Source organism: Haliotis asinina, chromosome 4 (assembly GCF_037392515.1).
Source record: "Haliotis asinina isolate JCU_RB_2024 chromosome 4, JCU_Hal_asi_v2, whole genome shotgun sequence".
Classification (NCBI taxonomy): Eukaryota; Metazoa; Mollusca; class Gastropoda; order Lepetellida; family Haliotidae; genus Haliotis; species Haliotis asinina.
Window position 1 is genome coordinate 21,361,848 of NC_090283.1, and position 14,865 is coordinate 21,376,712.

General features: G+C 39.6%; 1 protein-coding gene across 3 annotated transcripts in view; it reads left to right on the forward strand.

Moving 5' to 3' along the window:
- The window catches only part of LOC137281371 (uncharacterized), a 42,407-nt gene extending 33,854 nt beyond the window's left edge, over positions 1 to 8,553 (forward strand). For 2 of the 3 annotated variants that reach the window (XM_067812556.1, XM_067812557.1), the window contains exon 16: positions 7,874 to 8,553. In XM_067812556.1, the coding sequence (XP_067668657.1) occupies positions 7,874 to 8,085 (212 nt within the window). In that variant the 3' untranslated portion in view covers positions 8,086 to 8,553. Of the gene's footprint in view, positions 1 to 2,193; positions 2,332 to 7,873 lie in introns of all 3 variants that reach the window. The other variant, XR_010956734.1, reaches the window with a different exon arrangement.
- Positions 8,554 to 14,865: the final 6,312 nt, after the last annotated feature.

Genomic DNA, 14,865 nt, shown 5'->3' on the forward strand with positions numbered 1-14,865 from the left:
CCAAAACCGAGGAGAAGTGTTTTCTCTAACATATATACCGTCAGTGATGGGTAATTACAATGATCAGTTAATGACGTAAGATAACAATAACAGAAGCGCGCGTAAAATCAATTTAATGACAGTAACTATAAGTAGATAATTAAACCCTCCACCCTCGTCAGCCTGGTGGCCGTGCGGTAGAGTGTCTGCTTACGCATGTGGGACTTGTGGTTCCAATCCCACATCGGAAAGATTTGTATTGTGACTTTAATCGTGAACGATATTTTTCAATTGATTTCAAACACTCATGTGTCATTTGAATGTTTATGTTCATATAAAGTTAGGGAAAATGAACCCTGGGAAGTGGTTATTTCTGGGAAAACAAGAGATGACCTAATATATAGCGAGAAGCACACTTTAGGGTTATATGTTATAATACAATTTAAAATGATGCAAGATTATGTCTTAGTAATAATGTCCACTAATGTCTACATCCAAATTCAGGGCTTGTGAATTATTTTGTCTGTTAGTAACTTTTCAGGCATAGCTAGAACGACTGGCCAGCAAAACTTGTTGAACAGACACATGCATCACGAACGACACTGAACAAGAACGAAGCTTCAACATGCCCTGCCCCATTTCATGAAATATAGGGCGGTGAGGTACCCTAGTGGTTAAAGCGTTCGATTGTCACGCCGAAGACCCGGGTTCGATTCCCCACATGGGTACAATGTGTGAAGTCCATTTTCTGGTGTCCCCCGCCGTGATGTTGCTGGAATATTGCTAAAAAGCGGAGTAAAACTAAACTCACTCACTCATCAAACATAATTAATCACATGTCTTTTTCATACATCCCCAAGGTGCTGTACGTCTTCCTAGAAGAAAGGCATAGACTGCAAAAGAGGTTAAAACATGTTTCTCCAACAATGCTTGTAATTAGTCTTCGACGGCGGGAGGGACTGTTAATTGCCACGCACAAATCCGAATAAGTCCGACTGTCAAGGCGCATATTAATTATCCCTCGTCCATCATGGGAAACTTGACAGCGCAACATGCAAATGAGTGCACTGCTGAAATGTGTTGTCTTTTAGTCATTTTTTTCAAAAGTCCTTGTTAATGGAAGATAGTATTTATATCCGTTCATAATTCGTTACTGTATATCCTTTGGTGTCCGTGCCTTTCCCAATCAGTTAAAGTCTGTCCGAACAAGAAAGAATAAATATCCTGGCATTGATCGAAGAGACAGCATTGATCGGAAGACGCTTTTACGACCTTGCGACGAATTGTAATTTCTCCCGTGTTTCCGCTCAACAACTGGAAATGGTGGTCAGGCTAAATGATGCAGGTCATCGTATCCCAATTGCGTCTATCCTTGCTCATGGTATTAGTCACTGGTTCTCTGCCACGAACCCAATCAATTACATACCGAAGTCATGTAGCTAAATAACAAACTAACCGTAATGTTCCCTTAAATCACCTAGATATGCCGTGTAACGTTCTATGCAACTTCGGGTCGTCGCTATCGTTCGTCGAACCTAGTTCAGATATATATTTGTACATGTACTTCTATTTTGTGATATTGGATTAGAGCATCGGTCCACCCGAAAGAAATGTCGGAAAGAAATGCAGCATATATATTTTTAACTGCAAACCGTGAATAATTCTGTCACATTGTTAACATATTAGAAAAAAATGAAACCAACGTCAATGGTTCATGGTCAGTAATGTTTTTACGAAAATGTTCAGCACTATTTCTTTGAATGTTCTTTGCACAATCAACGTTGAAAGGTCATGCTTAAAGCTATTCAAGATGTATATGGTAGTAATTTTGTGATTACATTATCTGTTATTTCAAACGGCATTGCAGATCTGACAAATCATGAAAATGAAATTACATTAAAAATGTGCATCAATGCATATGCAAATCCAAAGGATTCAAGTGGTCTTATCCCTATACACCTTTTGTATTAGAACATTTCTCTCTGTTACCCTTCAATCTGTCTGATAATGAGTGATCAGTTAGTGATTGTAAATATCTTTGGAGAGGGGTTTTATAAGTTGAAAGAACTTGTCCCCCATCCTTTTCACATTGTGAATAAAATACGTTTAAACTATGTTTTTACCACCCACAAACCTATGTTGACAAATTGAGTCCGTCGAGCAATCACAGGGCTTTGTACTTAACACCATATTTTGATCATTTGGCTTTGTCAGACTTAAGGAAAGATGACAATATATGGATGGACAACTTCTTTATTGCTACGAGAGAGACGTTTCGGTGCAGGTTCTAACACCGTTATCAAGCCAGTGATGAACAGCATAAAGAAGGGGAGCATATATACAAATTAGAGGGTATGTTTGTACAGTTTTAATTGGATGGCAAATCTAGAAAGCCAGACACAGTAACAACGCTCTTTGATAAGAGCGTGACAAACAAAGCCTGCAAAATACGCAAAAGGGTAGTGAAGCCTGTGGTATACATAAACTGGGGATTGCCAATAATGAGGATGTTTTTTTGTACTGATAGTATGCAGGAGCTATGTAAAAACCTTGGTCACGGTTGATTTATGGCTGGAGTCTTTTGATGTGGATGACTTCTTGGACTTTCCTGAGCTTAAAGTCTTTGAGGTTGGTTGTTAGGGTTTGGGTTCTGTCCCACTGTGGTCGGGATTGTCTTTGATGTGATCTGATAGGGCTGATTTTGAGTCAAGTTTAGATACTGAGGTCTGGTGTTCTTTGAATCGGGTTTTGATGGGTCTCCTACGTAGATTTGCCCACGATGGTATGGGACGTGGTAAACTGTTCCGAGTGATTGTTGTTTCTGGCTGGTAGGTGGTTTGCCACTCTCTTTGATGGTGTTCAGGATGGTCTTCTTGTTTCTTTTTAAGACGACAGCTATATTGGTTTGTTTTAGGAGTCTCTGGACATTGTGACAGTATGGGAGGTTGATGACAAAGGGTGCAGACTGTTGGTTTCCTCTTTTTGTTGAAGTTCTGCTTAGGTTGTTGCACAAGCTGTTCAGGGTAGTTTTACTGTATGAAGACTTGTTTTAGGTGTTGGAGTTCGGTGGTGAGTTGTTGCTTGGTTGCGCAGACATTGTGGACTCGTCGTACAAGGGTGGAGATGATTCCTCTCTTGACTCATGGATGGTTGGAAGCGAAGTGAAGGTACTGGTCTGCGTGTGTTAGCCCCCGGTATACTGTAGTACTTAGTTTATTGCTAGTGTCCTTCAGAAGGACACCAGTTTGGCATTTGCTCCCATCAAGTCACATTTATACAACGGGAACACATTTTAACAAGCGCCGCAACCAATTTATCCCACCCATTCACATTTGTTGCGCTGAAAGAAAGGTTAAATTACAAGGATGTATAACAAATACGAACAAAACTCGGTTTTATTATCCAATCAAATGTTGCAACCACTATTACACACAAGTGCGTTTTTTCAGATAAGATAAAATTATACTATTTACATAAAATTCGAATTAAAACCGAACAAAGGGAAGCAATCTAAAACTTTAATGCATGCGTATTATTCAAATTAGCCCAGCTCAGAGAGATTTAATTACATTGCACAAAAGTAAGGAACTTTTAATTTTCGTTTCTGGGGCTTAGTCTTGTCTATGAATTAAGCACAATAGATCGGCAAATCCCCGTGCAAGCGTCTCCGACAGGACGCAACCAGAAGATCCATACACCAACGGTGCTTTGGGGTTTAATGACAACTGCGCAGGCCTCTGGGCTGGAGAGAATACGAATATTTTATTAAGCAGATAAAAATGTCTTACATGGATTGAAGGGCTCCCTGTTTCTCACACTCTAGCACGGTAGGAATGAGATTCCTGCTGAGTTTAGATTAGGATTTTCGGCACTCGCGAAAGCTGAAGTAATTCATCAATAGTATCTTCTTTCATCAGGGGTCGACAGCCATGGAGAGACGTTTGATTCGATTTTTATTTTATGGATGTCCTTGAGGATATTAATATTCGATAATTCCTATAGAAGTGGTACCCCGAGACGAGTCGGGGACTGTGGTAATTCCGGTTTTTGTGCATGCTATTCATTATAACAAGTTTGGTTAACTTTGGTCACCGAAAGATTCCAGGAAATGGGTTAACATTGGTCAGTTTAAGGTAGTTGATTTTTTTCTTTTCGGGATTGAAATATACTGGGCAAAAATAGTTAGGGATATGTGTACACTTTGAAATTATGAATAATAATCTATTTACTCATTGATACACCGATGAAATATCAATCATAAACATACCAATATCCCTATCTTATTTTGTCCTGTATAATTCATCCCGGTGGTCATGTAGATAACGCTGATTCGGTTCGATCCCGGACGGGATACAGAAAGCGTAACGCGAATTAGTTATTTCACCACAGTGGGTGAGTGTAAGTTTATGCCGCTTTCAGAAACATTCCAACAATATCACAGCAGGGACATCAAGGGATAATGTAGTAGTTTTAAAAAGCTTAAGTAGATTCCTATAGCATGCATATAAATTAAGAGAAAATACATGTACAACTTTAGATAACACATAGATATCACATAGACAGTACATGACTACGATGATATATATAATATACATTGTATATACAGCTGTATACTCTGCATTGTATGTGGTCCTGAGGCCTTCGTACTAGAAATAAACACTTGACTTGACTTGACTTGACTTGACTTGACATTGTACTGGTATCCATGTGGGGAATCGAATCCGGGTCTGTGACGTAATAAGCGAACGTCGCGTTAACCACTGGGTTACCCCACCGCCCGTGTTCTCACAACATATAGGTATAACAGACTGACACTTAGACGTTGAAGTACTCTACCGGATAAGCTGAAAAAAACCCCGAAAAAGTATACTACCATTTTTTGATCATCAGTTGTAGAGGCGGTAGGGTAGCCTGGTGGTTAAAGCGTTCGGAAGACTCAGGTTCGATTCCCCACATGGGTTCAATGTGTGAAACCCATTTCTGGTGTCCCCCGCTGTGATGTTGCTGAAATATTGCTGAAAACGGCGTAAAAACTCACTCACTCACTCACTCACTCACTCACTCACTCACTCAAATCGTCAGCGGTATATGATGTATTGTGTCCAGATTGTATCATGCGCAAAAAGGTACTATTGAGTATGTGAGTAGATCTCTGAAACTCGGCGGTGGCACCATTTCCTTTGCGAAATGGAATCGTATCCTGTTCAGCCAATGACACTTGCACACACTCTTCACATAGGATAGAATGATTCGAATGAGCTAACAGAACCAAGATGTTGAATCAACTAATTTGAATAGAAAACGTATCTGCCACCGAGGCATTTTCCAGGCCTCAGTTTTGCGTGCTTTTGTCCTAATCGGCAAGGGCACCACAGTTCGGCATTTTTAGCCAAATTGAGAATACACACTTTGCGGTCTTGCCGTCCCAACTACACTATTACCCTACGGTAACTTTAGAGTTCGTTCCAGTAAATGTCGCAAGGAAAATAAGAGCACGATCTAGAATTTATGTTTACCGGAAAAAATGAGTTTTTCGAGATGTTATAAGAATGCGGATATAAACTAAGCATTTTTTCATCGATTTCTGTCAAGTTGGACGAACCAGTTCAATGTTTTGCCTAATTTACGGGTGCTTCAGTGTATCAATTCTAACCTTTTTGAGCTTCAAGTTAAATTGTTTTACTGGACAAAAATGCATTTTTGGTTTTCTTTGTGTTTGGTTGACAGTGTTATGAGGATGACGCAATGATTATCTTGCTCCAAATCAGTATAATGTGTTCGTGTGAGGTGACTGTATGTACTGAACAGCAAAACAAACGCACGTGTTGTAAATCTCATTAAAAGTAAGCGTTCATGTTTATGTCTTCTATTTCAAAACTTGGAAAGAAGCCAAAGTTGCGTTGTATGGTGAGTGAGTAAGTAGTTTTACGCCGCGTGTAGCAATATCATAGCACCTCCCCCTCCCCCCTGTAAATATGGTAACTGTGGACATACACAAATTCACAATATATGTAGCATAAGACTATTAATTGCACGCACGCGCGCGCACACACACACACACTCACACCCGGCCCATGATGGTCCCGGGGTAGAATAGGCCTTCAGCAACCCATGCTTGCCATAAAAGGCGACTATGCTTGTCGTAAGAGGCGACTAACGGGATCGGGTGGTCAGGCTTGCTGATTTGGCTGACAGACGTCATCGGTTCCCAGTTGCGCAGATCGATGCTCATGTTGTTGATCACTGGATTGTCTGGTATAGACTCGATTATTTACAGACCGCCACCATATAACTGGAATATTGCTGGGTGCGGCGTAAAACTAAATTCACTCACACCCACACCCGTTTCTTACATTTACCCCCATATATACGGGTAAGTGTTAGAAACCACACGGCGTTAATCTCACTTCACACCACCTGCTTTCTCCTTCAGTCATCTTATCTCTCTCGTGAAGATCCGGGTTAGAATTGTTCCTCAGCAATCCATGCTTGTCGTGAAAGGTGACTAACGCAATGGGGTGGTCAAGTTTGCTGACATGGTTGACATGTCATATCTCAGTTGCGTCCATCGATGCAATGATGTTGATCACTGGATCGTCTGGTCCGGACCCGATTACTTACAGACCGCCTCTATAATATTGCTGAGTGGCGTTTAAAGCAAAGAAAAACAAACACTTTGTATTGTCACACACACTTTGCATTTTGAAGAAATTTGCGATGTATTATCTAGAAGTGTGAACGTAATAACTTCTAAATGCCTGTCGATAATGGTTCAGTGGCAGATATTACTAATATTTCCTCTTTGCCGCGTTAAACAACAAACAAATCACATTTCGACCACACTTCACCATGGCTTCAAGGGGAGATAAGTAACCTTTGAATAATATGAAACACCCCAAAAATAACCATTAAAATTTGATGTATATTTGTGCTGAAAACATTAGTACCTTTTTCCTATTCCGTTCAACTTTGCATTGCATCACTGTGTCTTATAATAAGAAAAAAATAGCCATTAAATATTTGGTTCATATTTGTGCTGAAAACATTGCTATTTTCCTATCCTGTTTTTATCGTATCGCTGTTATATATAGTAATGAAAAATAACCATCAAATACTTGGTTTCGTATTTCTGTTGAAACAATTACCTTTTTCCTGTCCTTATTTCGATGAATGCTGTGACCTGTAATAATTAAAAATTGCAGTTAAACATCTTGTTTATATTTGTGCTGAAAACATTACATTTTCCCATCCCGTTAGCATTGCATCACTGTTACTTTTAATAATAAAAAAATACCAAATAAATATCTGGTTCATATTTGTGTTGAAAACATTACCTTCACCAATCCCGTTTGCATTGCATCACTGTTACTTTTAATAATAAAAAAATACCAAATAAATATCTGGTTCATATTTGTGCTGAAAACATTACATTTTCCCATCCCGTTAGCATTGCATCACTGTTACTTTTAATAATAAAAAAATACCAAATAAATATCTGGTTCATATTTGTGTTGAAAACATTACATTTTCCTATCCCGTTAGCATTGTATCACTGTTACTTTTAATAATTAAAAAATACCAAATAAATATCTGGTTCATATTTGTGTTGAAAACATTACCTTCACCTATCCCGTTTGCATTGCATCACTGTTACTTATGGTGATAAAATTTGCCAATAAGTATTTCGTTTATATTTGTGCGGAAAATATTATCTTTTCGTATTCCATTTGCACTGCATCACTGTATCTTATGATAACGAGACCTACCCATAACTTATTCGGTTTATATTTGTGCTGAAAACATTACCCTTTTCCTATTCCGTCTTTATAACTGTAACTTACGGCTTCAACCGTACTAAGTACTTGGGAATAAAATGATGTTTTGTTTGTTCCAGATGACCCCTCCCACCCGTGTTATCCCAATCGCCATGGGGAGTACCTGCCCCACCCCTTCATCTGTAACAAGTTCTACTGGTGTGTGGGGGGTCGGGAGGAGGTGCAGCACTGTCAGCAGGGCACCCTGTACCTCGGGGAGGGGCAGTGTACCTTCGACGTGGAAGAGTCCCATTGCTACAACGCTCTCAATACAACCGTACCAGCTGTGTGACGTGTATAGGCAGTGTTTGTTGTAACTGTACGGACGCATTGTAGATCGGGACTCAGTACGATAAAACAAAACAAAACAAACAAAACAAAGCAGACCCCCCAAAAAACCCAAACAACAACAAAAACAACAAAAAACAACAGAGCAAAAAACAAAACAAAACAAAAAAAGAACAAAAAAGAAAAACAAAACAAAACAAACAACAAAGAACTGTAGTCGAAACTCTTACAAAAAACCGGTATTTTTTGTGTGGAAGTGACGTCAAATCATGAAATAGCGTCACAAGATCTGGGGACCAGTATTTACGAGCTCTGTAGCAGTGCAAGGAGCGGTATCAACAATATAATGCGATTCCTATTGACTGGTGTGTAGTGTATACCAACTGGTCTTGTAACTCCGCTTGGTTTCTATGACTGAATAACAGATTTCTGTGCGGAATGCTGATTAATTGATTAAAGTAGATAGACAATATTGTTTTAATTCATATACCAAGTCCACATCGTAAAATATTCTATCAGTTCGAGAAACTGAAAACTATCAGTTCGAGAATTTATCGGGCTCGTGACAACTGGCTGACGTCTGTTGAAACATTGCGTGTAGGGACTGAATGAAGTTCTATGCCGTTTGTAGCAATGTTCCTGGTGGAGGGGGCTCAATGCCTGGACATCAGACATGGAGCCCGGGCCCAGAGTGTGACGGAGAAACGCTTCCATCAATCGGATATTTATCGTCGTGAAAATGCGAAGAATATTATTCGTGAACAATACGTGATGTGACTAACCCGTCATTCGTCGAACACGTAACTGTTTTCTCGTTTGATATTTAACTCGAACACATGATAAATCTCCATATGAAACTCACCAACACATGGTAACTTATACTTCTATTCTGCATTCCGTTTGAGTCGGTGAGTTTAGTTTTACATCTCTTTTAGCAATATGCCACCAACATCACAACTGGGAACACCAGGAAAAGGTTTCAAATATACGAGAAATGCAACCTATGTCTCCGGCGTGACTAGCGAACCTCTAGGCATCTCAACATTCCATCGATACAAGCCAACTTCGTATTATTTTTTTAACTGAACGATTAATATTATTTTCGATCAGTACTATGTATTTCAACTTCAGTGAAACTTCAATAACAGCACGATACACCCTCGGGGAGAACACCCATTGAAACTATGATCTGCACCCGTTGTTCGAGATAGGCGGAATGCAGGTTTGAACCCTACTGATTCGTTTTTAAATCGTTCTTATCGTAGCAAAACAACCCGTTCTTGGAACTCATTATATCAGCGACAAATGTCTGGAGACGACGTTCACGATACGACGTCTATGCAGTCGCTCATCAACAACAATAAATCAGAATTATCCAAAAATATACCAAATGTTGAATAAATAACTAACAAGTAATGCTCAGTTTTTTTAATTATTTGCCAATCCCAGAACAGCATGCGCAGTCGTGGGCGCGGTCCTGTTTTAGATTAGCTAATAAAGAAACATACACGGAACAATTTGCTTTTGGTTAGCCAATCAAACATGTAATCACCTGCAATATATTGATGTGTAGTTCCTCTTTAGTTTTCTTGTGGTTGTCGGTGTTGTTGTTGTATGGTACTAGATGCCTCTGGTTCGGGTCAGGTCACCATTTCACCTCCAAACATGAAGCATAGTTTCCAGGAGAACAGCATTATTTAAAGAAGATTCATACTAAATTATCTACAGAAACTAATACGGTGCTGACTATTACAGGTTCGAATCCTCACATGGGTACAATTCGTAAATTTCTGGTGTCCCCTGCCATGATAATGCTGCAATATTGCGAAAAGCGGGGTAAAACAAATCTCACTCACTTACTCACTCGCTCTGATGAAACAAATGAACGCTCTCGCGGTACTGACTATTACTGTGAATAGGATTCGAACCCACGACCACTGGATTCTGTTACGCCTAAGAGGGGCCTTGTTTGTTGTGCTACACTTCTAGTTTTGTCATCCAGTATCACCACGAGATACATATCTGTATACCTGAAGGCATGTTTTGTTTGAAATATCCCCTGTGTTTTAAGGGCAATTATGGTAATGTTACTGTCCGTATTTATGTCCCAAGGTTTTTAAAACAAACTATCATTAAAATATTGTGACAGTTCACTATTTGTTACGAGGGAGGAGTACAAAGGCAGGAACAGCCAGGTACATGAGAGTTACGTGCACAAGAGCCATTCATTATATTTTATTTTACCTGTTATTATTATACCTATATTATGCCGTTTCCATCCACATCGTTATTCCTCTCTTTTGCATCTCCCAACTCGTGAGAAAGAGTGAACTGTGTCAATATTTTAATGATAGTTTGTTAAACAGCTTTTTTTATTTTAGATGATTAAGTCTTAAAAAAATACTCCGCTGTTTTTATCAGAATTAGCGTTTCAGTGAGTCTTATATGTTTATGTTTATGTTGCTGAAGGCCTATTCTACCCCGGACCTTCATGGGTCAGGTGAGTTAGCCTAATGGTTAAAGCTTTCGCTCGTCAAGAAGGAGGCCCGGGTTCTATTTCACACATGGGGAATAACAAATGAAGTCCGTTTCTGGTGTCCGCCGTATATTGCAAAACTAAAAACGGAGTAACTGAACTCCGTCATTGTAACGCCTGCTTGGCACATATTTGTACAAAGAAATTCATTGCGACAACCCTGCTCCCACTTACGCAAAGACAGAAACAAAAACGAATCCAGATTGCGACAACAATAATATCGATATTTCGTTTTTATTAGTATTGATACAAATTATTGAACAGGAATTCTTGTTTGATGGAAAGTGAAGAATAGTAATGCCAGAATTCCACAATACAAAATCCCCTGTGCGAAATGACCCCCAGGGCGCATAGCAACGGGCACGGTAGGGCTTGCATGTCGGCCACCAGAGGTCGCCTCGAGGTATCATCTTCATTACCCGCATCATTGCGTGTGATTGGTAGACATAGGGCGGAGACACTTTGCCCGAACATTCAGGCCTCGAGTCAGCGAAAAGCCACGTTCATTAGCTGTCACGTAGGACCTGTCCTCTAGTAGAGTCTGGTGGTCTTTTTCTGAAAGTAGGCGGTCATTAATTTTATTACCAGCTGCGAGAAAGCCGCGGTGTTGTGACCTTAAATGATACTTGTTCTTACCCTGCCTTGGGTTGGGCATTAGTGAGTTAGTTAATGTCTAGTCTTTCTAAGCAAGATATATAACAGCAACATCACAACGAGGGACACCAGAAATGGGCTTCTCAGACTGTCCATATGTGGGAAATCGAACGCGGTCTCCGGCGTGACAAACGAACGATTTAACCACTTGGTTGCGAGTCTGGATCACCCGACTGTAATACAAACCACCAATGGCAATTTGAGACTGCGATCGTTTGTTACACACCTTTTATTTAAGTTGAATAAGAATCTGACATTTCAAGGTTCATTTGGCAAGGTCAAATTATGAGGATTCGCAATCTTAATTTCTCGTTATTTTATTAACTTTTCAGTCTAAGTAAACTTATCCTCAGTATTTTTCGTTACACTCCACTAATGAGTCTAACAAAACCTTAGAGAAGGTCGCGTCAGGTAACCTTTGAGATTGACCAATCAGAACACAGCTTACCAAATCGCGAAAGTGCACATTCGCACATACCTTTTGAACGTTTTTATCACGAAAAGGTTCGTACCCTAACGATTCCGAATGCTATTTAGCGTACGCTCGCTTCCGGGTGATGCACACTGAAAACAGTGTTTTGGCAATATTCAAAGATGTTATCTTGCGGAAATATTAGCCAATGGCAACCATGTCAACAGAAACCCCAAAGCATATATACTGCAGGTCAAATAACTATGTTATATGCGGATTTTTGTTTGTGAAGAGATCTATGGTAGTGACCTGAATATTTTGAAAGTCCCTCCGATCCCTAAACAGTAGCCGTTGTCTGATTGGTTAAATCTATTTAACCATCTTGCTATTGATTGGACGGTCATTGGTCACTCAAAGGTTACCTGAAGCGACCTTCTACTAGGTTAGACTCAGTAGTGGAGTGTAACGAAATACACCGAGACTAAGTTTACTTAGACTGTTAACTTTCGTGTTTAAACTCATCTCTACAGTTTTACTGCACGCAGACTATAAATGAATTTCCTTCACAAAGCATCGTCATATGAAATCACAATAAATATTTGAACTTTGCGAGTTGCATGCCTTTTTATTGGAATGTATCTCGTAAGGATGGGAAAGACATACTAACTCGGTGTGAATATCGTAGTTAGAGTTGTAGGATCCCCAGGGAGTTGAGATTGGAAATACAATGTACCGTTAGAGATTGACTTCCAGTGATCAAGGGAATATCAACGTGTGAAGCACTTTATAGGGATCCAGAAATAGTTCAAATAGAAATGTGGCATATAATAATACTATTATAATAACTGCATTGATATCAGAGCCTACCAGTCATTCATATCTGTAATTAATCGATCACTTAATAATCTTGAACCATGTGATCTTTTAGTCCACACATGGCACTAGTGTGACTATCAATGTATGCCTCACTAGTATCCCTTTAAAACGCTAATTTTCATTTACGTAGATTATGGGAGTATTTGAACAGATTTGAGACGCGTCGAAGGCAATTAAATCTTATACGTGTTTGTATGAGATGTGATGAATCATCAGTTTTACTTATACAGCAAACATGACATATGCATTAGGTCTATCTGACATTAAATTGCGATTCTATAACACAATAACAAGATAAACCCATCTGTACATATTCAAAAAGAGAGACATAAAGAAACGGATTTGCATTTCACATTTGTCGGTTTTAATAAAAATACATGGGAGACTAGATTGCTATTTTATTTGCAATGAATATGATATCTGTAGCTGCTCCTTGCTATTGCTTACTATGCATCGCCATTACGCTTTATGATAACGGTTAATACAGATTGGCTTCATACATACAAATACGTATGTAAGCAAAACAAATGGACTAGACAAATCACCCACATTCCATGTCGTATATCAGTATTAACCAACTACTGAATTAATTGTTATTGTAGCCCACACTCGCGTGTCATGCCAACTGTCAGTGACTGAGTTTGTTTTATTCCAACATAATCATAGCGGGGTACACCAGTAACAAGGCTTCGCGCAACACACCTACATGGAGAATCGAACCCGAGTCTTTGTCGTGATGAACGGACGCTTTAACCACTTGGCCACCCGACTGCTCCCTATAACTATCAGATAAAGATGGCGATGAAGTGGCCTTTCAATAAAAGGGGGTTTGACGATTTATGAATATCTGGTAACAAAAGGGTTAAGCAAAACATTCACTTGTACGTTTAATCCGACTAAACATTTTCAAACGTCTTAAAAACTGTAGGAAGCTAAAACAGCCCGAAACTCGACGAACTTCAAAAACCTGACGTCGGTGTAAACGTGCATCATCATCGAGTGACCATTATTTTTTATCACTTTTAGCCATCATCGAACCCATATTTAACCTCTGTGGCCCTGAGAGTATTTTCAGAACGAATATCACACCATATGTCGTGACTCCTGTCGACGAACGCCCCTATGGGCCGTGTATTAGTAAACATATATATGACTGCGCAAATCTCAAATCGGAAAACCGGTCAGTAAAATTCGGTGTACTTCCGGCTGCCGTGTCAAGCTAAGAAAACGCAGTGTTACTCTGCGACTAAAACGATCACATCAGTCCTTTAATATAACTTCAATCTTAACTTAGCAAACATTTTACAGATAGAAGAGATTTAGTCTGATTGTGGTGTGGTGAACCTGTTGGTATTTGTAGGACAATAACCTGTTAATATTCTTTTGCATGATATTTCTGTTGGTAACTTAGACTAATGCGTTTATGGTTGTTCATGTACTAGAATTATTTGATTCTTTGAGTCAGTTTGTTACTGCACGTGAGGCAGAACATGAAATTAAGATACAATACCCAGGTGATACATCATCCACAAAAGCGTTCGTAACGTTGCGACCTGTCGTAACTCTATAGTTTGTCGTATGTTTAAGAAGGGACATGATGCTACGAATACTGTACGGATCACGACAAGAGTCTAGATTTTCGAGCTCTCTTAGCGGCAAGATAGTCGTAAGTTCATGTTAATGTATCGCACTTACGACTATCTCAGCGTTAAGAGAGCTTCGAAAATCTGGGCCTATATACGTAGGACCATAGCTCTTACTTTGTGACCTTATTAAATGGAGATTCGTATCTTGCGAGTATAAAACTTAAACATTTATGCATAACCAGCCTCAGATATACGTAGACAAAGATTCTGTTGGGCAAAAGAAATGAAGGCTTTAAGAATGGAACATTGGAAATCAGTGATGACACCATGTACCCAAAATGGCAGGGTCGATGGGGTAGGCGAGCTGTCCAAGTGTCCCTTCGCCAGTACGAAGGCTTTGGTTCATTTCCCAACAGAGTTACAATGTGTGAAGGCCAGTTCTTGTGTCATGTGCTGGGCTATATTGCTAACCGCGTCGTGAAACCTTATTCACTGACTCACTTAAATCGCACTCATATACTGCTCTGCAGCTGCAACAGCCATTCACACAGTTTTCATAGAACTGGGCCACCTTTCACAAAGCACTAAGGTGATCGTAAGTCACTAAGGCAACCTTAGTGCAATGTTAAAGAATGGGTATTAAGGTTACCGAAGTAAAGGCTGCTTTGTGAAAGGAGCCCCATTTCTAATCCGTATTTTCAAAGGGTTTTCATAAGTGTC